Source organism: Pleurodeles waltl, chromosome 9 (assembly GCF_031143425.1).
Source record: "Pleurodeles waltl isolate 20211129_DDA chromosome 9, aPleWal1.hap1.20221129, whole genome shotgun sequence".
Classification (NCBI taxonomy): Eukaryota; Metazoa; Chordata; class Amphibia; order Caudata; family Salamandridae; genus Pleurodeles; species Pleurodeles waltl.
In genome coordinates, this window is record NC_090448.1 from 984,914,844 (window position 1) to 984,941,813 (window position 26,970).

The 26,970-nt window shown below is 44.1% G+C and overlaps 1 protein-coding gene across 2 annotated transcripts in view; it reads left to right on the forward strand.

Moving 5' to 3' along the window:
* PGF (placental growth factor) overlaps nucleotides 1-26,970 on the forward strand; it is a 147,130-nt gene that overhangs the window by 96,634 nt on the left and 23,526 nt on the right. For both annotated transcript variants that reach the window (XM_069208474.1, XM_069208475.1), the window contains exon 3: nucleotides 24,606-24,802. In XM_069208474.1, the coding sequence (XP_069064575.1) occupies nucleotides 24,606-24,802 (197 nt within the window). The remainder of the gene's footprint in view (nucleotides 1-24,605; nucleotides 24,803-26,970) is intronic.

The following is a 26,970-nucleotide window of genomic DNA, read 5'->3' on the forward strand; positions in this document are numbered from 1 at the left end:
TTAAACCGAATAACAATTTTTATAGATAGATATTGGTCAACAGAAGTGTAGCTTACACTCTAAAGAGAGAATATCACATAAAACACTCATTAAATGCAAAATGCGTACAAATAAAATAAACCAGTAAACTACATGAGACAGTTTCCATTTGTGGATAAACAGTTGTGGATATGAAAATGTGTCAGCATTTGCAATTTTATTTTGCTCTGTGGCTGAAACATTTTTTATAGCGGAACCACCTCTCATATGCCACTACAATCTATGAAGAAACAGATTTACTACTACTCTTGAAAGAGGTAAATGTCAGCCTTTTTCCAAAGTAGGGATGAGTTGAGAAAATTAGTGAATACGGTGAGTATTATGAAGTGAGTATAGTGAGAATTATTAAGATAGAAGTCGCAGGAGTTTAGAAGGGTTGGTAAAGGCAATTGTCTATCATTATCACATATTATGCGTGAATACCTCCAAGTTGGCCATACTGGTCCAGGTCTGAAAAAAAATAATTTAGGGTGTAATGAGCAGATCTTTAGGGCTTGGGTTCATATAAAGCTAATAGGTATTTGGAAAGACCTAGATTTGACAAGGTATCAAGAGTCCCTTCATGAACTTGGGTTTGGAGGTAGCAAGAAGGGATATATAAGAAAGACAGGCTAATTCCGAGGTTCCCATAACAGAGCTGTGGTGCAGGACCATAGATTGCTAAAAGGATACTGACAGATTGATCTCCCTGTTGTGTAAAAAGGAATTTCTCCGCAGACTCCAATTACCTCTGGAGAAACGACACATGGACTAGTGTTAGAGCCATTCATTGTAACTACCGAAACCATGGGCAACACTGTTCTAATACAAATATATGCATGTCACCATATGTTTTAAAGGAAAAAGAAGGAAACTCAAAATATTAGTATTTTTTAAATCAAATAGATGTCTTGCCCAAATAGTCCCCTCACAGTAGGCTCCCTCCTTCCCTACGCTGAGCTCCCCTTTACTGTCGAGCTGCACCTGAGGACCTTCCAATCGGCTGACCTGTCTACTACCACCTTCAATAGCCATCTTAATATTTTACTCCTAATAGAAACCTCTTAGACCTTAAAGGCAATCTCGTCCCCCCTAACGTTTGATCAGGATCACCAGGAAAAATAGAGGGTCGCATTGCCATCCTCCACAAAAGCAGACTGTCTTGTTCACTCTCTCCCACATTAGCTTTATCTTTCTTTGTGCTTCTTCAATTTGATTTGCCCCTCATGAAAATTAGAAAACTGAGACTTGTTGCTATCGACCATCCCACTGGAAACAACAAAACGTGCTTGAATTAGGTCAATTAATTAACCACCTCTAACCTATCATTTGTCACTGTCATCTTGGGGGATTTCAACATTGGGTGCAGGAAATCCTATGACCTGCCGTCATCTGAGACTGGCATTCTTCTTCTCAGCTAATTATCTTTTGCAACGCTGCTGCAAACCTGTCCACGGCAAAGACTCCGTCCTCGATCATGCCATCACCAAACAAGATTGCATCCAAAACTCGGATCCTATCTTGGACTTATATGACCATTTCCTAATCCCAGTTATATATATCCACTCTGGCAATGCTGCTTGGACTTGAACCAAACCAGGTTATGTTGTGTCATGATTATCAATTACTTGACAAAGATGATCTGAGCACTTCTATCTCATTCATCCACCTGTTTCCTGTGACACTAATCTCATCTTTGATGAATATAACTCCTGCCTGGCTCCCACTGTTGATGATCGTATCGCTCTCTCTAAAAAACAAACATTGTACAAAACCAAGGCCTCCAAATAGCTCTCACCTAGGCTCAGTCTCAAAAGACTCTCTGTTAGAAAAGTTGAAAAGCTCTGGAGAATTACAAAAAGTCCTTTGTTACTTACCCATCTCAAACACAAAAGGAAAATCTACAATTTTTCCTTTTTGACAAAGTGGCATGTCTAAACTAACAAATACACCTCTTCAAGAACAGAACTAACAAACGGTTGAAATTATTAGATCTCAAACCAATGCTTCCTTCCTTTGATTTTGATTCTGGCACTACAAGATGCAATTAATTCTTCTTATCCTTCTCCAGCAAATTAAACAATCAAACTGGAACTTGATGTCTCTAATAACATCTCTTTAATCAGGGCTCAACTCTCCAGATCCTCTCATGCCATCCCAGCACCAAACCAGTTTTTTTCTTGGCGCTAATTCTCCCTCATGTGGGAGGACACTTGCATCTCCTCTGTCCCCTATTTGAAACCTTCATCCTACTCTGGTGACCCAATATCTCCCCCTAATGCCAAAGCTCTTGTTCAAGCTTTTCGCCCATTGGCTGGCCCTCACAAATTCATGGCCCTGAAAGGGTATTGTGCCGATTGGTGTCAAAGTTGCACACATTATAGCTCACCTCGAAAAACTTACCATTACACTCTCCAACTCTGAAAACTATTGTCCCATCTCGAGCCTTGCCTTTCTAACTAGGGCAACTAAAAAATATGTGTCCTCCTAACTGAATAACCGTGTACAGTATTCAGTAAAATTACCTGTTGAGTCTGTTCCAGTCTGATTTTAGTGCAGGCTACAACAAAGTATCTGTGACCGACAATATCCTTTGCACTTTTGAGGAAGGCCACCCCTTCCTCCTCTTTATTATAATTCGTTACTGTTGAAATGCAGATTGTCCTAAAGACTCTGAAATCATGAAGGTTCTGGAGGAAGCAGTCCTGAAGTGATGTCACTGTTATCCCTCAGTCCTCTCTCTACTGGGTAGATTAGTGCGCCTACTCCGATCACGCCATCATCTCATGCAGTCTCATTTAGGGCTCCATCGCAGCACCCATTCTTTTTACTTCTTACATATTTTATGTTGAACTCTGGGTTAGCTGCTTAAATATCTTGCATCTCATTCCATGACTGCGCACATGAGACCCCGGTTTCATCTCAGACCGGATACCTCGATTTGATCGACAAGATAAACTCCTCACTTGAATGCATTCAGAAATGGATGGAGGAAAAATATCTCTAATGCAGTGCATTTTTTGTCTCTTCACCCCAAAACCTGACCTGAGATATCCCTGTTTTATCTGGTTTGAGTCCCCAAAATCCACAGGTATCACTCCCAGATTGACCACTTCTATGTCCTTGGGTTTCCGGCTCGACTGAGCCGTAATCTCATTGGTCATATTCAAACTATGGACAAGTCCTCCAGGGTCAAACTAAAAAAAAGATAACACAAAATCTGCCCCCCGTCCCCCCAGGATTTACGGCTGGCAAACAATGCTATAATAATGCCCACCACTTGAGAACGGTTCCTCCATCCTCACTGGCATACTCAAAACGAGCCTTGCCCCACGTGCCCTTGCCAGGTTTCTCACAGCTTTAAGAAACTGGACCAGGTTACCCCCCTAACTCGATTAACTTACATGGCGCCCAATTAAGGCACTTTGCTCTACTGAAGTGCCTGTCTTATGTTCAAAGCTTGAACCTCAAACTTCAAAAAATATTGCTCCCAAAATCTATCCTTTTTGGAAGACTCGTTCTCTCTTTATTGCAAAGTCAGACGATCTCTCTCCACTCCACGTTTCAAAGAAAACTACACACGGTGCACATCCTTTCCTGGCAATCCTCTCTCAATCTCGAACACCCCACTTTTCATATAAATAATGACGCCTCTCCTCCAACTGTGGGCTCCAAAACCCTTCGTAAGCACATACCTCTTGAAGTGTCTGCACCTGTTAGTATAATATTTTTCGATTAACGTACCACCTTCTGCACTCTGTGTTTCCACCCCCTTGGAGGGTTCTTCCTTTGGGCTCGCCTAGATTGAAATTGTGAGGGCTAGGGAGGTCAGCCTGCATGCTTCGACAACTAGCAAAATTTGTATAGACCTTTCTGCACAAAAAGGGCATGCCACTCGCCTCTGCATTGCCCTGTCTTGTAGAGCAGCGCCATCTGCTGACTGCCTTTCAGGAATGACTCGTGTAACAGACTAGACCGGTTCTTAACCTGTGGGCGAACCCCACCTATCGTCACCGACATCCAGGGACCCGCAGTTAATCATTATTGGAATCCGGGGACCCGCACAAAATCATTACTGGAAGCCAATTTCGATGATTTGAAACAACGCACATGAATAACACCAACAAGTATTCATCAAAAAAATGCGCACATTTTATTTCTTTCACAAGCAAATATTAAAAAACACATTTTAATGGGTAGGTTGGGCCTTTTCTAAATTCAACTGAGGACACCTATTGCCCATACTAGATTCTGTTTAATACATTTGCGCTGTTCATTTGAACAGTCACAGTTCCCCTGAGTTGGCATCCCAGACCCCCAGTGGTCCTCGGACCAAAGATTAAAAACTGCTGGACTAGATCACAGATAAGGAAGTCAAAAGACACAAGGCCACTCTTAAAAAAAATAGGTACTTTACAGGCTGAATCAAACTCTTGCCCCGTCCCAGTAATGCAAATCATTTCAAAATCTGCCAAGATACTTGTACAAGGATAGCAACCAACCCAAACAACTTAAAAAACTGTTAATACGTATTCCAGGGCTATCCAATTTTAAATCAGGGAATATCAGTTATCTCTATGCCAGAAAAGCCAAGTTCAGCTACAACGATCTGAGGTCCATCATTCTGCTGTGGCTCTAAAGGTCATACAACTCAGCCACTGATAGTTCGCAGCCAACCAGATACCAGCAGCTCAGGATTTCCCACTCTGCCACCAGTTTACAAGCAGGCACAGGCAGGCAGTTCTGGTGTTCTCTTCCAGCCTTTTGGCTTTGTCATTGCTTGATTTTGTTGTTGTTGTGGTCTTTCCAAAGCTTTATTTTTGGATACACAGCCAGGCCCTCATCAATCTAAAAAGAAATTGGTCAAAAGTAAAAATATTTCTTGGTCTCTAAAACCACACATTCCATAATACTTTCTGGCATGTAACCTAACTACTTTGTGAATGGGCAAATTGCCATCAGTCAGGGTGAAGTTAGTCAAAATGGCTGAGGGCTACCCTTAGCCCAGTGCTGGGTGGAAGAAAAATATGAATGCCTAAATAACAGACTAGTGGTTGAAGAAGTCTGACTGCAAGCCCCAATAAGTAAGTATATCTTAGATATAATTTTAGTGAAATCAAAAGGTCTTGACAAACTCCAGTCCAAAAACATCAGTCACCTAGACCACCGTTCTCTGAAACATGCCCCACAGTGGATGGCGGTTTTCTAGGGGTCATATGCCATCACCCCCAATGACACCCTTGGCCAGGACCCACCAGAAACAAACTTCAGGTTCCCTCACGCTTTAGGTGATCCACGAAGAGGTATTTTTAGCATGTTATTCCTGCCTGTGTTTGCTTTAATAATAATTTAGTCTAAACAGCTCTAAAATACTTTCACAGTGATTTCTGTGTGTATTTGCTTTGTTATGTTTTCATTTAAAAAAAGAGGGAAATATCAGATTTAGTTGAGTTTTCTCATTTTTAGGCGGAGCATAGCAGTCCGCAAGTGCTGCTCTTCTCAACATGTTGTAATGTACTCTGTGGGCTTTAACCATGCCAGTCTCCACCCACCACTTTCACTGGTTCCTAGGCCTGCCTTTTAAAAATCCCTTGATGTCATTGGTAAATGCTTTATGTTTGTCCCTCCTTGAGGCTGGTTTGTTACTGCCTTGGAGATTGACCCTGTTACATGGATTATTGCACAATCAGCCATGTAACTTAGTGTGGCGCACTATTTTTCTCTTTTACCTCGCCGTTTCGCAGTACGTGGCCCTAAGTTGTTTTTTCCTCTTCCTTGTTTTTGGGCATCTTGCTATTTCTTTACGATGTCTACGTTTTTTGTTGTTGTTTTTTTTTAAGTTTTATGTAGAGCATACTCGACACAAAGGTATTGTAGCTCTTTTTTTTTTTTTTTTTTTTTTTGCAGTTTTATATAGCGTGAACTCGATACAAAGGTATTGCCGTGCTTTACATGAGCACCGGTTACATTACACAAGAACACATTCATTTCTTGGAATCACAGGGTGTTGAGCCGGCGCTGTGACCCAAACCGTGTTTCCCAGCTCCAAAGTCGGCAGCTCTGGCCCTTGCGCAACATCCTCTCCCCTAGGGTTCTTTGTTTGGTGCATGTTGGGGCAACCTAGGAATAACTCCTTTTTTTTTTCTTTTTTTTTTTTGATATAGCACTTGGTAATACAGGTTCTACCATGTTATAGCACTGCAAAGATCATAAACAAAATAGCTATAATTCATTTGCATCAAACTTGCAGAGATGAAGAAGGGAAAAAGCTATGTCAGGATTGTAATCCGTGACGTTCTCATTCTGTCAAGACCTCCGCAGTGGGTGCATTAAGCAACTGACTTGAGCAGAACTTAAAACTAGGTGATAGTACATGCTCTAGATAACCTTCAGAGGGTCACCAGCCAAGCACATAGGTTAGTTCTAGGCAAGGAGATGGCGAAAGGTGTTGTCTCCAAAATGGTAGAAAAGGAATCACAACTCCAGACCCAAGCACTTCACAGACTCAAGCTTGATAGCAAAACACATCTAGCCTTTGGATGTAAATTGGGCATCTTCAATTAGAGTTCAGTTAGTGGAGGCAGCAATTTTTCTAACCCTATAGCACAAGGAAGCTAACACAAGGGTGCCACAGTGAGAGGAGCAGCTTATGATAGGGCACAAAAGTGGAATAAACTCCATTACTGCCTTCTGTCAGAATTCACTGGTGTCATGGCTTTGTCAGTCTGCACACAGCTACTGCAACCTTGCAGATGCCACTTGGGAAGCGCTGCCTAAAACAGCGCTCTAATAGCTCTGCTTCCTGTTTGAAGAGGCCCACCTTGAATAACCCCCAGCTGCTGTCACAGGCGCACAGTGCTTTCCCATCACCCCCGGGACTCCTGTGTATAATATCACAGCCAGTCAGTAGAAATGAGGCAAACACACTCCCAAGATGGTGGCCTTGTTGTGTCCTCTCTCCTGCAGTGACAGGCCTGAGAGGGTTGCTGTGGCACCTGGCATACATCCACTACACTCTAAACCAAAACACATAGGTAAAAGACATTGTTAATTACAACGCCAATGGCTCTAACTCTCACAAATGTGAGACCTATTGCATTGCAAATGCTTGTTTTAAACAGGCATAGACATAAAAATACCAGCCATGATGGTAAAATACTGGTCATGTTGTAATCCCTGTTCGTATCCTCCATGATCTAGACTTGCTGATCAAGCCACTAATGACTGAAAATACGATCACACCGAATCTCAGAGAATGGCCTTGGCATCCACTTCCTGCAGGACCTCCTAGATTAACTCATTCATATCTTCATGTTTTGTCTAACTCTGTTTCTTCCAAAAAATGTTTCTTTACTTCCCCGAAACATCACTCGGTTCTAGTTAATAACTTCTTCTTTGCTAGACTTGAATAAGTAAACACCACTTATATGGGCCTATAGGTTGTGTCAGTATATAAACTTTAAAGATTGCAAAATCTATCAGTTTGGCTGGTCTGCCTCCTTAAAAGCCATGGCCTTGTCTCAGCCACATACAAAAAATAGTCTAACATGCAGGACATTATGGTGGTCATGATAAACTCATTGTCAATTTGACACTGAGGTTCCTCACCACATCAAAAGGGATGCAGAATTTACGTGGTGCAGAGGGCCAGGTAGAGAAGCCCCACTGGAATTTGCTCACATTTGCCAAAACGAGCTTTATTTGTGTTTAAAGAAATGTATCACTCATTCAAGCCTAAATGGACATAAAACAATACCTGAAGCTGCAGGTGTGTTGGTCGAGTGGTGGTTCAGACAAAGCAGGCCCAGAGTACCAGTATCACAGCAGTTAAACCAAAATAATGAGATGGGCGAAGAGCTGAATATACAGGGAGTGCAGAATTATTAGGCAAATAAGTATTTTGACCACATCATCCTCTTTATGCATGTTGTCTTACTCCAAGCTGTATAGGCTCGAAAGCCTACTACCAATTAAGCATATTAGGTGATGTGCATCTCTGTAATGAGAAGGGGTGTGGTCTAATGACATCAACACCCTATATCAGGTGTGCATAATTATTAGGCAACTTCCTTTCCTTTGGCAAAATGGGTCAAAAGAAGGACTTGACAGGCTCAGAAAAGTCAAAAATAGTGAGATATCTTGCAGAGGGATGCAGCACTCTTAAAATTGCAAAGCTTCTGAAGCGTGATCATCGAACAATCAAGCGTTTCATTCAAAATAGTCAACAGGGTCGCAAGAAGCGTGTGGAAAAACCAAGGCACAAAATAACTGCCCATGAACTGAGAAAAGTCAAGCGTGCAGCTGCCACGATGCCACTTGCCACCAGTTTGGCCATATTTCAGAGCTGCAACATCACTGGAGTGCCCAAAAGCACAAGGTGTGCAATACTCAGAGACATGGCCAAGGTAAGAAAGGCTGAAAGACGACCACCACTGAACAAGACACACAAGCTGAAACATCAAGACTGGGCCAAGAAATATCTCAAGACTGATTTTTCTAAGGTTTTATGGACTAATGAAATGAGAGTGAGTCTTGATGGGCCAGATGGATGGGCCCGTGGCTGGATTGGTAAAGGGCAGAGAGCTCCAGTCCGACTCAGACGCCAGCAAGGTGGAGGTGGAGTACTGGTTTGGGCTGGTATCATCAAAGATGAGCTTGTGGGGCCTTTTCGGGTTGAGGATGGAGTCAAGCTCAACTCCCAGTCCTACTGCCAGTTCCTGGAAGACACCTTCTTCAAGCAGTGGTACAGGAAGAAGTCTGCATCCTTCAAGAAAAACATGATTTTCATGCAGGACAATGCTCCATCACACGCGTCCAAGTACTCCACAGCGTGGCTGGCAAGAAAGGGTATAAAAGAAGGAAATCTAATGACATGGCCTCCTTGTTCACCTGATCTGAACCCCATTGAGAACCTGTGGTCCATCATCAAATGTGAGATTTACAAGGAGGGAAAACAGTACACCTCTCTGAACAGTGTCTGGGAGGCTGTGGTTGCTGCTGCACGCAATGTTGATGGTGAACAGATCAAAACACTGACAGAATCCATGGATGGCAGGCTTTTGAGTGTCCTTGCAAAGAAAGGTGGCTATATTGGTCACTGATTTGTTTTTGTTTTGTTTTTGAATGTCAGAAATGTATATTTGTGAATGTTGAGATGTTATATTGGTTTCACTGGTAATAATAAATAATTGAAATGGGTATATATTTGTTTTTTGTTAAGTTGCCTAATAATTATGCACAGTAATAGTCACCTGCACACACAGATATCCCCCTAACATAGCTAAAACTAAAAACAAACTGAAAACTACTTCCAAAAATATTCAGCTTTGATATTAATGAGTTTTTTGGGTTCATTGAGAACATGGTTGTTGTTCAATAATAAAATTAATCCTCAAAAATACAACTTGCCTAATAATTCTGCACTCCCTGTAGACAAACACGATTAGCGAAAAAATTAGGCCTTGCACAAATCCAGCCTTTTTTCTAATTCAATATTTTATTGTTTTTTTTAACAGTATATATTGCAATTATACACAGAGTTCGTATATACTTTACAAGTCACTGGATATTAAACCTGTAAGTAAGCATATAACACAAATCAAAAGAGTTTGTGGAATTTCCTCAGCTAGTATTCCACTATCACCTTCCACAAATCCAGTCACGATGATTGCCTCTTCTGTGCAATATGGGGATCAATCTGTCGGCTAGCCAATGAGATGCTGTGCTCTGTTCCAACCAGCTTGCTGTGTGTGATCGCTTTTTGTTAAACACTTGGAAGCGGAGAGTAGGCCTTAGCTAGTTTTTCATTGTTGACGAAATTGAGGTTCCTCGTTATTTGAAACAGAAACAAACAAGCATTTGCAATGGAATGGGTTCGCGTTTGCTCGAGTTAGAGCTGTTAACCGCGTAAATTCCTAACTGGACTTTTCTTGCCACTTAAATTGAAAATGAAAAGTAAAACAGTTGACATAAGCGAGCCGATTCAAAGCGTCATGACTGCCATGAGCACGAGCGCGAATGAGAGACACAAATCAAAAAAGAAGTTTGCTTGCAGTCAAACATATTGGCAATTGTGCAATTATCTATCTATGTATCAGGGTCGATGACCAGTGCAGTAACCAAACCGCCCCAAGGAGGGACAAACGTAAAGTATTTACCAATGATAACAAAGGATTTTTGAAAGGCAAGCCCATAAATGAGTGAGTGTGATGAGCGTGCAGTGGACCTGGTTAAAAGCCCACAGATGGATTACAGCAGGTCAGAGTGCTTGCGCGCTCGACCTAAAAAGTATCAAAAGAAAACATGAAATTACATGACATTTTTGGAGTATATTGGAAACAGTTTGAACAGCACCTTTGGTTTCTCTGCTCAGGAGGATGAATGCAGGCTATCTATGGCAAGAGGATATATGTGGGCGGGAATGAGGAGTCAAAGTCCTTCGTGGTAGAAATATCTCACTTGCAAAGCTTGCTAGATCGTATCATGCAGCCATAACTTTGACTTCTTTATGACTATGAAGAAAATAAGACACATTTCTACAATCGGGGAGAAGATGGTGTACCAAGCAGGGAATTTAACAGAGAGGAAAAAAGATGTTTTCTTAGTTTTTTTGTAAAATTTCATTTTACAGTTCTGAAGGCCCTACAGGCACCGTCTGAGAATAAAAAAAAGTAGAGTGATTTATTATTATTTATCTTTGAAGTTTTATAAAGCACTGATTGGGTCGAGGAAAAGAGCGCAGCGCCCCATACAGGGTGGAAGAAATTTCTCTACTCTGAGACATGAAGTCATAGAGAGAAATTAACTAACAGTGCCCGAGAAAGAGAAGGTTGATACCTAAATATAAATCCATCAAAAATAAGCAGAAGTAACAGTATTTTTCTGATCGTACACCCCTCCACTCTATGCCACGCTACTCCACTCCACAACAGTCTATGCAACTCCGAGCCACTCCACTTCACTCTCCTCTACGCCACTAACCTTTAGCCATGTAGCCATGGAACAGCAGCCCTGCTTCCGTACTACACAGCTAAAACATTTTGGCAAAGCCAATACCTCTTGCTCACATGAGATCTATTGGCTTTGCCAATGCTGCTTCTTCATCCAACCGCCCTCCAGATATCAGTATTGTCATTTTTCAGTGTTACTTGACCAATTGGTGTGAACAGTTTGAGCCACGGGTGCCCCAAGGAGGGGCATGAAGTAGCTCCCTGGTTGCTGGTTTAGTGTTACTCTGTGTATTCGAACACCTTTAACAATATATTGTGGGATGGAGCGACGTCCTACTTGGAGTACCTATCCAGTTGCCACTGACTGTTATTTGTCCTGCTAACTTTATGATTGATTTGAGGTTGGGCAACAACATTACACAAGTGAGCGTACCACGCGCGGGTTAGGCACAGTGCTTTACAGTAGCTGCATTAACCATTCAAGCTATCTCATGAAGATTCAGACATGTGACCTGCAGGCCATACGCAGCTCCATACAACATGCACTGCACTGCACTGGAGCACAGTCAACCTCATGCAAGATGTGCACTGCAGGGCAGTGTGCATGCACAGAAGGGAAACGAGCACTTCGCACCATCTCAGTATTGCCTTCACACACTGTTAAGGAGCCCAGGAGAACTGAAACAGCGTGGGAATAAAAATGACAGGAAATGAGGCGTTTCGTAGGATGTGTGAGAAAGAATCCTGCTAATTGAAACATTGATTCAGCACCATCTGAAACTCATTTTTTAAGATGATGGTTGTATTATAATTTATTGGTGCCACAATTCAGCAATTGAAAATAATTAAACGCAGTCTGTGTATGCAAAGTGCTACCCAGCTCAGTCTGCGAGATGCTCCACCGAAGAGCGCACCCAGGTATTGTAAAACAGCATTGTAATTGAACCCAAGTTTAGTTTATTCATTTTTTGCGCTCTAAAGGCAGGCTCTATTTATGAATTTGCCAAACAAAGGATTCCAGTCCTCAAGTATTCCTTCCCAGTCTTTAGTTATGCCTTTCTGATCACTTCTTTCGTGCCTGCACTCCCATGACATATTATTCTCTTTCCTGGGCGCACACACTTGCACACTCACAGCCATGCATTCACGTGCACACACACTCATTCACAACACTCACTCACAAATACTCCTACATTTATACCCACAGGCACGCACCAAACACTCAATAAAAAACAACACTTACCTGCACTGCAGCTCGGGAAAAGAAGCCTTGGTGGTGCCCGGAGGGTTGAAACTGCTGCCTCCACCCCCTTGACTAACCGTAGGTCAGCCAATGAGGGGAGGCAGCAGTCCCTACCTCATCACAGAGTAGGATGGGGTGAGAGAGACTGCTGTCCCACTAACTCTGTGATGAGATGTTAGTGATAGGCACTCTAGAGCTTAAACCTGAAGTGTCCGGGTACAAGGCTATTACAAACGCTGTCCCTCATTAGGAGGTGGAGGGCCTCGAGGACCTTTGCTGAGCTGAGAGGAGCTGTGATCTCATTGGCCCAGTACAGTTCAGCTCAGGCTGCCAGGAGCCTGCACATTTAGCACACGTCTCGCTCCTGGCTGCCTGGAAAATAAAGTGTGTCTGTCTGTCAGGCTGAGCAATGGGCAGGCTAACACTTTTTATGTCCATCCAATAGGTGCAATGGCATGGCCCCTCTGCCCTTAAGGAGGGGCCGCTGCTAGACGAGTGTCAGCCTGACAGATGCTCATACATGTTCAAGTCAGGCATCCAAGTGCTATACATGCGCTAAATGTGCAGGCAACTGGCTGCCTGAGCTGCAGTTTGCCATGCTAAAGATGCCACAGCCCTGTGGGTGTGACCCCCTAGACTGGCAAAGCGCTTGGAGGATCTCCTCCCTCATGACAAGGGTGGTCATCACTGATAGCCTCAGACCTGGGTGCCTCATTTTAAAGCCCTAAAGTGCCCAGGGCTGAGTATCAATCAGTGGCAATTTGTCACGTATTGCTTACTGAGAGACATGGCCTTAATACAGATGTAAGCTTGGCTAGATCTGGAGCTGGCAGGGCGGCGTTCTACCCAAATATCAAGTTGTTTGCACCACGCAGTAAGCTGATCTTCTTAGTGCAGTACTTCAGGGGTCAACTGAAGCCCCTCTTCTACAAGAAGGTGGCTACTGCAAAATAGTGAGAGAATGGGGGCTAAGAGAAGGCTTAAGTTCAAAACTCCGGTAAGAGCCCAGCTGTGACCTTACGTAATCCAGTCCCCACCTTTTGTAACGTCCACCACCAAAAGCTGTCACTTGTCCACTGACAGACTCCAACTGAAGGCACTCCCCAGACCATCAGAATGGAGCTCACCCCCTTCTTAATATATCCCCAACCTGATAAATCTCAGAAGCATACAAGAACCTGGTCATTTTAGGCATGTCAGGGGTCAACAGCTGGGATTCTGGCACCACAAGGGAGAGTGCTACACTTCCCAGCACACACACCATGATGCTCTGCCGACCCACCGCGACTGGTTATATACCGTCAGGTTATGAAATTTCTGCATGCTTACAGCGTCTCAAAGCACTCAGGTGGCCTTAGGGAGGTATGGTAAAACAGTGAAACGTCCAAACAAAAAAGCAAACAAAGAAATGAAGCTGGTTGCGTTTCATGTCACAGATCTTTCTGTACGGGGAGGAGGTTCAGAGTGGATTTCCTTCAGCCCTTGGGGTTGTCTAACACAGGTCTAAAAGTTACCATCTAATCCCATATGTATAACTTTGAACCCTCAAGGCCCAAAGAAATAGTGATATAATCATATTTCAAAGCTGCTGCTCCCCTTAGAGTTGACCGGGCAAGCACATCATCAAAGAAAATGTGGGTCTAAAGAAGTCAGAAATTAAGTAAAATTGTGCAAGGGACCCAACTCTGTGTCTTTCCTTATCACAAGCACCTAGCAGAGAAGGAGCTAGAAACCATAGAAGAAAAACATATCTTACTGACTAAAATTCGTGAAACAAGATGTGGTCTGAACTCCCTTGTCAATGCATATATTTTCTCTTTTAGGAACATGAGTTGGGGACAGAACCTCTCAGTCCACGGGTTCCTATGGTATATGCTATAAAATGCAGGGTGGACAAACCCTGCAGCATATGGGTGCCTTTGGCCTCTGCCGCTACATTTGGTGAAGACAAAATCCGAAGACCATAGGCTCCTTTGATCTTTGATACAAAATACGGTGTGGATAGTCTCTGTTACAACATGCAGTGCATACAAACCTGTGGTCCACAGGTTCATTTGGTTTCTGCTTCAATATGTGGTAAAGAGAGACCCTCTGCCCCATTAGTTAATTTGAATTTGATTTCTTCTGCAAAATGCCTCGGGGACAGATCCTGTGGTCTACATTCTTTTGGTCTCTGACACAACATATGGTGAGAATGGACCATATTTCATGTGTTCCTTTGCTCTCTGCTACAGAATGTATTGTGGACAGACCCCATTGTCCTCAGGTTTCTTTGGTCTTTGCTGCAACATGCTGTGGGGGCAGATCATGATCCAAAGATTCCTTCGTCAATGGCATGTTGTTTGATGTGATGTAGATAAAAACGTCTGTCAATGTGTTCGCTTGATATCTGGTATAACATTCAGTGGGGCGTACCCCACAGTCCACTGGTCTCTTCTACAAATGCAGTGGGGACCGTCCCCATGGGCCACAGGATCATTTAATCTCTGTTACAGCATTTAGGGCCATATGTACCAACGCATTTTCCCATAGACACAGAATGGGTAAAACCCTTTGATATATCTGGCCCTTAGTGATGACGAACTCCATAGTCTACAGGTTCCTTTGGCCTCTACTACAGCATCCACTGGGGAGTAACCTCCCTTTCTACTGGTTTCTTTGGTCTCTGTTACAAGATGCAGCTGGGATGGACCGCATAGACTGCAGGATTCTTTGGTCTCTTTTACAACATGAAGAGTGGACAGACCCCGTAGTCCACAAGATTCTTTGCTCTCTGTTACAACATAGAGACGGGACACACTCCATAGTTAAATTGTTGCATTTGTCTCTGCTAGAACCTCTGGGGGGGACAGACTTCATGCTCCACGAATTCCCTTTGTCTGTTGAACATTTTGTGAAGACATTGGCAACAGACTCCATTGCCATGACTCCCTTCTGGCTCTCCTACATGTGCTATCAAGAGACTCTATGGCAACAAATACTCCTGCTTGTTTTACTACCTGAGATGGAACACACGCCAGGGTCCACTAGTCTAGATATGTCTGTATAGACTGCACAGTGAGATCAGACATCAATTCTCCTTCTGCCTCTTCTGCGCTACTTAGCGTTTGTAGAGGGTAATGTTTGCCAAATGCTTAGCATTTTACTGCGTTTTGGTGTCTTTGTACACCGAATGTTGTCAATTGACTGAATTCATCGCTAAGCAGGCTTTTGGTTGGATTTTGCAATCTTGCACTAACCTTTGTTTGTGTTTCCTGGTGTTAGTGTGCAGATTGTTTTTTTCTTGTTGGGTATTTCCCAGTGGCTGATGTTTTGAAGTGGAGGTCGGATCTTGTAACCTTACATTAAGTAATGCTTAGTTGTCCATGTGGATGTGAACTTAGTTGGGTTGTGCATTTCAGTAAAATTCTCTCTTTAGTGTGTTTTAGGTCTCCAAGACCTGTGTATTGGTTCCTTATATATGTTTGGCCTCCATACCGTTTGTGTGTGTTAGTGCACCATTTTGTGTATGTGTGTGCCGGATCTGTGTGTGTTTTTTTTGTCTGGTGTGTGTTGTCTCCAAGTCAGGAATATCCTCGAGTCATGATTGTGTATGTGTGTTGGTTCTGTGTGTGTGTTTGTTTTCTAATCCACATGTGTGTATGTGTATATTTCTTTGTCCGAGTATTTGAACTGAGATTCTTTCCCAGGCGAACCTGTTTCCTTGATCCATGCTGTGTTGTCCTTCGTGCTAGTATGTTGTGAGCGGAGTATTTTGGGTCTGATGTGTCTGGGTTAGTAGATATAAGCCTGGTTCGAAGCTATTTAGTTCACTGTTTCTTTGGTGGCCCTTCCCTCCCTCGTGCTATAAATGTATCCTGATTTAGCACTTTCTTTATCCAGTTTCAGTTAGTTCCTGGACTTGCTGTTGTTCAGCTTAAGTTCCCTTCCAGTCACCTGTGCTTTCCTTTTGCTACATTATTAGAGTGTTTGCAGCCATGTGGTTGGTTTGTGCCGTCACCTTGTTAGTGCATCTTTTGTTCACTTCACAGATGTATGTTGTTTTGTTTGTAGATGTTTTTAACAAGCAGATCATTTTAATAAAGGTAGAAAATACACAGTGTGAGTCACAATTTGTACATCAGTGGAACGTGAAGAGTATTTGATAACCATGTATTTACACATAGTAAATATTTTCTTTGAAGATGTAAAACTTAAGTGTTCATGGAGCAGGGAATACTTGATCTCTCAGTCAGATTTGTAGTGGGAGTTTGACTTCTACCATCTGGATCTGCTAGTGTCTTCCGGAGAAGTAGGCTGATATATCTACAGCTAGTGAAAGTATCCCAGAAACCACATCTTCTTTGAGACTCAACCAGAAATAGAAGCAAGCAGTGTAGTGTTTGTAGGTGAAAAACAGGGAGAGATCAGAGTCTCTGGTAATACCCTGGTTTCGACCGCCATGTTCGGAGAAGAGCATGTGCCCATCCTAGTTGATCAGGGCAGGCATTTAAGGGCTTCTGACTGCCGCATACGAGAATCTTGGTCCTATCGAGATAGAGTTTGTGGTGCCACCCACTCATCCCTACACTGATCTCATGAGGAGACTTAAGGAGGTTGGGGATACCTGGTGAGAGAGGACCAATTTATTTGGAAGATGAGCAGTGTCATCAACATAGCCATAGCATATCAAGCAAACAGGTTTATCAGAGACATTCGTAGCATCAGGTTTACAGAGATAGACCGGTATTGGTGACAGAGTCCATTGCCATAAGCTTTTTCGGATCCCTTCTGTCTCGGTTATATTGCATGATTGGGGTAGATGTTCGTCCAGAAGTGTTTTCCTCTGTTACATCCCGCAATGGGCATAAACCTCATGGGTGAGGGATTAGTTCTGTCTCTGTTACCACTTGAATGAATGATGGGAGATATATTTACAGCACAACCCCTTTGCATGAAGCCTCCTCAACTGTTTTGTAACTTTAGGAACATACACAGTGGTCTAAGTGCCCAGTCTCTCCGCATTACTTCCTTCTGTGGTAATTGTCATGATTGCTAACACATCCTTTGGTCCTTGTTCGAAGTCTCTTAATTATATGAAACTAACAGATATTCCTTGTTTCATCTCTATAATGAAATAAAGGCATTGGTTTTCCTCCTTTCTTGCCTAGTTCAATCAAAGGTTGGCATGTGGCCCAACTGAAAAGGATGGTAGTTGGTACTTATTGTACCCCTTTAGGCAGATGCATCCAATATGTCCTGCATTCCACCCATTCTCCCTGCCTCTATTGGTGATCACTTATATTTCCCATCCTTCCATACATTCCCCTATCACTGACGGTCAAGAATGTTGACTCACGGGGCCGTGGCTGACATCATGGCAGGATAGACGTGCCTGAGCTGAGCTCCAGCTTAGCCCATTCACCTCCTGCCTAAATCCTGCACCCCATCACCCATCTGTCCCACAATCCTGCCCATAACGCCCTAAAGATAACAGCCTGCAAGAAGACAAACCTGGGGCTGCAAAGAAGGCACTGAGCTGAGGGGTGAGGGTCGGTCGATGCGAGGTGGCCTGTGCAATATGGCACCTGCCCTCGCCGCAGCCTGAAGATGGAACTGCGCACACCCTGAGAGACCTGACGGGGCCAGAGAGGTGAAAAGTGAGCAGCTGCCGACACAGAAATCCATGTGGGCCATGTCCTGGGCCCCACGCCAAGGTACTTGCACACCTAGGACAGCGGGGGGAGACTGAAACTCACTAGAGGCCGATCAACGCAGTGCTCCCCACCTTCACCTGAGATGACACCTGCGACTTTAAATGCCTGTGCCTAGTGGTAAACACATCACTGGTGTCTACATCGCAGCGCCCCTGCCTAAGGTCACAATGGGCCCGCACATACTGCAGTGATTACCGAGGCTCAGGCCGATGTAGCGCTGGTCCTGAGAGCCTTGAGAGGTGCGGTCCTGTGGCCGGCAGTGTCAGCAGTGAAAAGCAGTGAGTGACAAACCCCTGGGGTGGAGACTGAGTTTGGGGGACCTGAGGGGTCATCCTATTAGCTACCCAACTCTTAACCGTCTGACGAAGGATCCCTGCGGCTTGGCAGGCAAATAATTTGAGTAAGAACCTCCCACTACCATCCTATCATTAACTGTGGTGGTGATGGGGACAGATGAGATCCTTGGCCCTCAACTCTGTGGACTTTCCCCCCAAACGAGGCCTTTGTGATACTGTAGCCTGAGTTAGATCACACACCACGGCCCATAAAATACTCTGATTGGACTTGGGTCCCTGGTCCTTCTCCCCTGCTGCTTCAAATGGGTCCCATGGCCAATACATGCCCAATATGGGCCAGAGACTTGAAAGGTGGGTTCCACACATACTGAAACCCTCTGCTGCTGAGGGATCACCCCTACACAATAAGGCCCACTGCAGTAAGATTGACAATTGTGGTCCTATATTGAGACCCGGGGACTAGGGAAGCGCTTCCTAACACAGGAAAAGGCTCCTTCACTGTACATCGGACGTTGAGGGAGCCCCACCTTTTGAAACCCGACCAAGAAAGCGACATTATTTGGGAGCGAACACTACCGTGCTGTGAAACCGCTGGGAAGTAGAAGCCGGCTCTTGTAACCACCGAGGGACCCAAGGTCTTGTTAGCAGCGGCAGCCTCTGGAGGAGGACAGGGGAACAGAAATAAGCACTCCGTCTCCCCTATCTTAAATGGCTAAAGATAAAGACCCAAAACCTCCAAGGCAGGGGATGATAGACAGGTATACTAAAACGATGGAAGTTCACTCCCACCCGAGTGATTCCGCAACCCCTTTGCCCTATCACTGATGGTCAAGACATAGCCGTACTGCTGGCAATTCAACAATTCCGGGTGGCCTTAGAAACCAAAGTAGGAGAGGTAGCCATGGCAGTCTCCCTGCTGAGAGAAGACCTCCGTAACGTTGCTGATAGAGTGACAGAAACAGAAGATGGGATATCTGAGCTGGAAGACACAGCCAGGGTAAAGACTTGACTACTATTAAAGCACTCACTAAAGATCTCTTGTGGAGAGTGGACAATGCTGAAAATCGCTCACGGTGCAATAACCTCCCCTTTGTGGGCTTTCCTGAGGGTGTGGATGGAACCAACGTACCTGCTTTTTTGGAGCAACGGCTCCAGACTCACTTCACTTCCGCTAATTTTTCTATATGCTTTATTGATAGAGAAGGCCACAGGGCATTGGCAGCAAGACCTGTGGAGGAGTCCCCTCCGAAAGCCCTCATCCACGCATCCTGAATTATTATGATAGAGATATTATACTCAGAGAAGCACAGCAGCTTGGTGCGCTCACTTATGACTCCTCTTCTATACACCTGTTCCTGGATTATTCCCGCGAGGTGCAGAAACAGCGTCGTTCCTTTGATGCAGTCAAAGTGAAACTTTGTGCAAAGCAATGCTGTTTTTTCCAGCAAAGTTGAAAGTTATCCTACAGGATAAAGCATACTTCTTTGAAACACCTGAAGAATCTTGGAGATGGTTGGAGGAAAGACCCCCCCCGTCACACCAAATGCAGACAGCCATGACAACAACACTCTGGGGGAAGGAACCGGAGGCAAGACTAACAATCTGGACCTCAAGACGCGACCGGTAGACCCGTCTAAGGGCAGGTTGCGAAAAGTCTTGAGAGACTATATCTACACAGGACCCATTGGGAAGCCATTCCTCCGAATCAGACACTGGAAGACTGAGGAAGATATCATCCCCACCCCCCCCAATTTCGTAACCAGTGGTCCACTGCATCTGATATCGGAAGGAGGTGCGGTTCTGGCTCAGGAGGGGTGAGTCCAACAGCTGAGGCGTGATTGACTGAACGGATTGAACTAGACTCTTATTGAGTCAAACAGAGAGACAGATGGAGACACTGAACATTGATGTTCAAGTGGGGGGAAACATTTTTCCTTTCAAGGGCCACCATATTGCTTGCAGGGGAATGGATGGGATAGGCGAGAGAGCTCTCTTTTAGTCCTTTTCCCTTTTCTCCTCTCCCACACCATCTTCCCCCTTCTTTTCTTCTTTTCCCAGCCTTTTTCTTCTTTACTTTTCTTTTTCTTTTACTCAGTTTGAAACACGTTACATGTGTGTGCACAGAGTGACTGGGGTTTACAGACCCTTTAGGCCTGAATGTAAGTACAGGAGTAACGGAGGCAGCTGCAGGCTTAATTATTTATTGCCCTGCCATACAGAGTAGGTGACCGCCTTTATCAGGCGCCAGAAACCGGATGTCGTTCTCTTGCAACAGACCCATCTTCGAGACAACCGATGTCGCTTCTTGGCCCAGGGACCATATACCATGCTGGCACACGCTGGATTTACTCGAAAGGCATGGGGTGTAACTATCCTAATCCATAAAACACTCCCCTTACTCGTCCAAAGAACATGAATAGACCCCAATAGGACTTATGCAGCTGTCCAGGGCATGTGGGGAAGGGAGGATGTCACTATCATCAGCGTTTATGTGACCACCCGTCTGCAGCAACCCACATTAAACACAGTAGCTGGAATTCTCTTTAAAAATGTCATATTACTGGGGGATACTTCAATGATGTGTTGCTAACTACACTAGAAAGGTCAGGAATACCACCCACTATAACTACACCTAAACCCACACTGGGCATGACCAACCTATGGCAGTGACATCGACTGACAGCAAGAGGTTATTCTTATTACTCTGGATTGCATTAAGTGTTTTCCAGAATGTATTATATATTCACGTTGGCTGGGGACGTGGGAGTGATACATAGAGCAGAGTATCTAGTGCAGGGTCTATTTGATCATTCTCCGCTTTAAGTTTCAATAGGACGGAGGCCCCAAGACCGAGGTAAAGGTTGGAGGCTGAGTGCTTGGGAGTTAAGGCAATACTTAACCCCTTGACCCTTAGACAGATGGAGACCCTGCATGCAGAATATAGAGCACTAGCTACCAACAAGGAACGCACCCAATTCTTGGCCACACAACACCACTTCTATGACATTGGCAATAAAGCATGGAAATTGTTGGCATGGCTGGGACGATGAAAATTAGAGATGAGACGGGTGAATCAAGTAGAGGGAGATGGAGGAACTCTTTATGCAATGGACAAAGAGAAGGCAGACTTATTACCTCACTTCTATGAGGCACGCCCTTGAGAAGACCAACACCAGATATAGGAATATCTGAATGTGATAGACATTCCTGCACTGTCTGTGGAAGACAGTAAAGTAAGTCCCTAGAAAGTGAGATCTCCCTTGCCGAGGTAGGGGAGTCAGTAGCAAAACTCACTCGAGGGAAAGCTCTGGGCCAGAATGGCCTTCCAGCAGAGTTTAAAAAAAAAGCAGATACATATATTGATACCCTACTTACACAAACTGTATGTGATAGCTCTACAAAAGGAGGTTCTTCCACCTGATCTGCTCAGAGTAACAATAGTAGTGATTCATAAACCAGGAAAACCACCCACTGAGTGTGGATCTTACAGTCTGATTTCTCTACTCAATATTGAAACTAAGGTCTTGGCCACAGTGCTCACTACCAGACTTTCAGTAGTTATTTCACCCTTGGTTCAAGACCAGTCAGGGTTCATTCCAAAGCGCTCTATCAGGGGTAACCTTTGCAGACTTCAAAACTGGATAGCTACAGTGGAGTCCTGCCACAATCCTCATATATTTGTGTCGTTAGATGCAGAGAAGGCCTTCGATGCCGTCCATTGGCCTTTTATGAGGCAAACATTGAGGAGAATGGGATTTGGATGAAAGTTTTTGGCCTGGATAGCACTACTTTACCGAGAACCTTATGGGGTGTGTGAGTTAATGCATAATATTGGCAGGGCTGCCCACTTTCCTCCTTCCTATTCACCCTCACCCTGGAACCTCTGGCCTGCATAGTCCGCGACAACCGATCTATAAAAGGCTTTAGGGCCCCTGTATACTCCATAGCAGAAGAAAAAATCTCATTATATGCGGACGATATCTTTTTATACCTCACCCACCCAAACACTCTGATCCCTGCAGTGTTCCAGTCGTTTGAGACCTACTTTGTCCATTCAGGATATACTATTAATTGGAATAAATCAGTCCTTTATTTGGGAACCCACCATGACGCTTTACATAAATTGGCAGGGCAGCTGAGTGTGGTCTGAAAAGGCTTTCAATATTTGGACATTCATGCGACACTGAACCCCGGGAGAAGTATAGAACGTAATATTGGGAAAATACTGGCCCTTTCTCTCACAACAATGGGTAAAGCAACCATGATTAAGATCGTCGCACTCCCTAAACGTCCTACAAAACTGCTATTATAAACTCCCAGATAAAACTTCCAGCAAAATGGAAGGAGAACAACAGAGTGTCATATGGAATGAGATGCACCCCAGGATACGCCTCCAGACATTGCAACGGAGTTGCTACAACGGAGGTGTAACCCTGCCAGATGTTAGGGCATATTAATGGGTCCCCCACCTGGTTGTGATAAACGACTGCTGTCATGTGGAGGGGGGATCACCCCACCTATGCTTTGGAAAGAATGCAATTTACGAACCATCCTTATTTCCACTATCTTGACAGGGTTAGGGGAGTGAGGCGATTCCTACCCACAACCCAAGTAACAATCGAGGTGTGGCAGACGTATGTGGTGGGTGGGGAAAATTACTCGGGGAAATTCCATTATGGGCTGGGAACAGTCTTAAGGAAATTGGTAAATTGAGAGGGTTTCATGACTGGGACCACATAGGAATCTCTAAGGTGGGTGACTTTGACTTACTAGAAGAAGGGGCTCTTAAGTCATTTTCCTCCATCCAGCGAGAATCTCAGCTCCATGATACACAACAATCCAAATACCTCCAACTTAAAAACCCCTGGGAAGCAGAATCTATTCCATCTGACCTCCCTGAGTATGCACCCCTATAGGGTAGGTTGTTGATGAGGGAAATAACTGCAAAGGCAATCTCATTCATATACAAAAACATTAATAATAACATGCAGAAACTTAGGCAAGATTGGTGAATTAGAGAATGTGGATTGGGATGCTGCCCTTATGTTCCCCATAGAGGTAGCGGTTAAATCTAGATTACGTCTTATTCAACTAAATATTCTACACCGAATCTATTATGACAGAGCACGTCCATGTAAAATGGGAAGTATGTCATTGTCAGACTGTCTGTGATCCATGGGTCAGGGGGTGATTTCTTTTATACACCCTGGACCTGTCCAGTCATACTGCCCTTCTAGCAAAAATTACTGTTCGGGATAGGGAAGGTACTTGAGACTACGCTACCAAATGACCCTAAATATACCCTGTAAGTTTTCCCCAGAAGAGTACATCTTCCCCGAATGAAATTGCTGTTTTGTAATCTAGCCCTGGTGATTGCCAAAAGAGATCTGGCTAAGTACTGGGGGGCCTCGGAGGCACCGCTATAGCAGATTGGAAGCAAGGGATGGACTTGCATATGGTGGCTGAGAGGGTGGTATATAAGAGTGGAGGATGCCCTCCTAAATTTCTTAAGATATGGGGTGCCTGGATTAAATACTATAACGTTGATTCCCAAGATGATGCAAACACAGAACTGCTTACTCGGTGCTGATAATCCGAACTGCCTAAGTGATTATAGCCATGTGCAGGATATTACTCCACTGTATACCCTGAAACTGATGATATTGTATCCTGTGACATTATTTGATATACTACTGCCTCCTGCATTGTCTTCTGTTATGCCTTGGACACATGCTCCTGTTCCTTTTGTTATGTATTACTAAAAATCAATAAAAATATTCATAAAAAAAGACTGTTGACTCCCAGACGTCTCTCAGAAAAACCTTTAGTACACAATCCATATCAGTCCTTATCATACCCTCTTCACAACTGACTGTCCTTTGTGGTAAGCTTCCTCGAAACCTTCTGTTTAACCCAGTCACTAGCACTCTTTACTCTTCCTATTTTCCCTGACAACCTTCCTCCAATCTTCCTATATTACACAACCTGAAGTCTTCTTCACTATTGATCTTCTCTTTGAAAAACACATACAACATACATCACAGTTGGAAATAAATGATAGGCCTCCATACTGATGAGCATGTTCTAAACCTTCAATATCACCCAGTATCCAAGCATCTACACCCTTGGCCTTGTCTTCCTATAAACGTCCTGTATCAAAAAGTCTTTGGTTTTCTTGACCCTCCCCCCCCCCCCCAACAAATTTCCACTAAGCCTCCTGTTTTACACAGTCTCCAGTCCTCTAAACTCTTGGCCTGTTCCTTAGCAAGTTTTCTCTAAGCACAACATAGCACACAGCCTTTCTCCACTGACACTGCCTACTCACTGTCATATCTCCTGTACATCTGGGAGAAGCATATTGTGCTTCCTCAGTGTATCTAACTCTTGGCCTCTTCTCCTACAGCTCTGCCCTTCAGTGATGTCTTGCACCGCAGTGTTTGCCGGCCACTTGAGAAGTTGGTGAACATTTTGACTGAGTACCCAAGTGAGATCGATCATATGTTCAGCCCTTCATGTGTCCCTCTGCAACGCTGCGCTGGATGCTGCGGGGATGAGCGGCTGCAGTGTGTAGCAGTGGAAACCGCTAATGTGACAATGGAGGTAAGAGATCCCTGATCCCAGACCTTCAAAGCAGTTTGTCAGCTCTGTGTATGTGGCACGCAGGAAATGCATAAACACCATCCAAGCCAGTTATGCTGATGACAGCTATAATATAATCATAAATGGTGACCGCAACCATGTAAGTCGGGATGAAGACATTAGCCTTGTAGATAAAGTGACTAAAATTCTTATCCTATTGTAAGAAATTGGGTTATTAATTGAGAGGGATGAGAGCCCCACTCAAATAATACATACAATCCATGTCAGGGTGAAACAGAAAAGTCACTAAGTACACCTGTGCTTAACCCTCTGGCAGCTTGGCAAAAAAAATCAGTCAGGCCTAATTTTGAAGGCTTTATAAATACTTCACACGTTACCTCTAACAGTAATGAAGTGAAAACACAAGAAAAGTCCCAAACAAATTTAGACGAAGAGTGTACATTTTATTAAATGAAATCACATTAAAAAAAACAAAAGTCCGATAAGTATAACCGAAGATTATGATTTTTAATATTTTAGGTAAAAATAGCACGAAGAAGCACAAGGAGCCACTCTTGGTTATATGTTTGCACTGGAACAGGTCAAAGCCACAAGTTTAGGCCGACTGTGATGGAGTGGCAGTTGGGTACACAGACCAGGTTCGCCCCAGCGAGGAGTTTATCTTCCAACACAGTCCAGTTCCTCGCAAGGTGCCTCAGCCGGAACTCCGCATTCGCAGAAGCAGCAAAGAGATCATTGTCAAAGAAAATGTGTCAGAGCTTCACATTGGCAGCAGATGCAGGCAGTTAGTTCTGATGTGACTAGCAGGTCGCTTTTGACGGGAGATGTGGCTGTTGTTTGCAGTTGCGAGGAGCCCCAAACTTCAGGATTGTCACCTGGAGTCCAGTTCTTGCAGTTTTGAAGTAGAAGGAGCACACTCTGTCCGAGCCCAGGGTCCCGTGGGGGTCCCTCTCTTTGTCTACCCTTAAACTGGTTGTGGTACGTTTTTTTCCCTTCGCCTTGGTCTGGTTCCAACCTGTCTAGGGTAACAAAGGGTAGACAGGCCCAGGTGTGGGCTGCATTTGTCAGTGACAGGACAGGCAGCTTCAGAAGTCGGGGTGGCACAGCCCTCAGGCTACTCTTTAATGCTCAGGATGAACCGAGTGCAACCCCTTCAATCCATCTAGCTCCAGAGAGGAACACCCTTCCCCACATTCCAGGCCTTTTTGTCTTCTGTCTGGAAGGAATACACGTCACACCACAGAATATTCATTATCAATCAAGTGTCCCTGCACATTGGCAGAAAGACACATTTGTTTTAGGCAGAAAAATGCCAACTTTCTAAAAGTGGCATTTTCAGAATAGTACCTTAAAATGTTAATTAATCATTAAAAATGATTTTAAATTGCAATTGTATTGAGTGGACGAAGTATTTTTCTATCTGCTCCCAAACTGAAGTTTGCACTTACTAAGATTAATAAGGTAACCTAATGTTAATCTATGTTCCTATTCTCCCCTAAAGGAAACATCCAGCTCAAATTGCTGCTTCTCGTATTTCTGGCTCCGGACTTTAAGCAACATGAGGCATTCCTTGGTCTCATCTGTAAGGAGTCTCTCGGCATAGCAAGTTCTAAACATAACATTCCTACTTGCAGTGATTCAATGATCTAAAATAAAATGGTAATGAATGGAACTGCTCAGTCGAATTCTCTGGTGGGGAATTCCAGATTGGATGTGCTGTCCCTGATTGTGCCACCATGCATACTTAAATGGGTGTGCCTGGTGCAGACCGCACCAGTTCCCCTGGTCGCACAAAAAATGCAATTTCCCAACTCATTAGGGAAAGATTGAGTCATGATTTCAAAATATATATAAATGTTCAGAGTGTAACATGCTGTATATTACTGAGTTATTAACCCTCCATCCACCCTTTGGCAAGGTGGAAGAGGCAGGGCCAAAGGCAGACCCTGGGGCTCTGTAGCTTCCTTTGTGCAATTTAAAATTGTCCCCCTGTCCTTGGGAAAGGTGGGTGTGCATGGGGTGCACTTTCTCCTAATGACTCTGAGGTAAGGCTAGGAATTAACTTCCCCAACCGTGGACTAGGCGGGGGAGCCTGTGAATAGGTTCCAAGGTCCTTGCAGAACAGGAGAGTCTGGGCAAATTCTGTTTTCCTTTGTTTTAATCTTTCC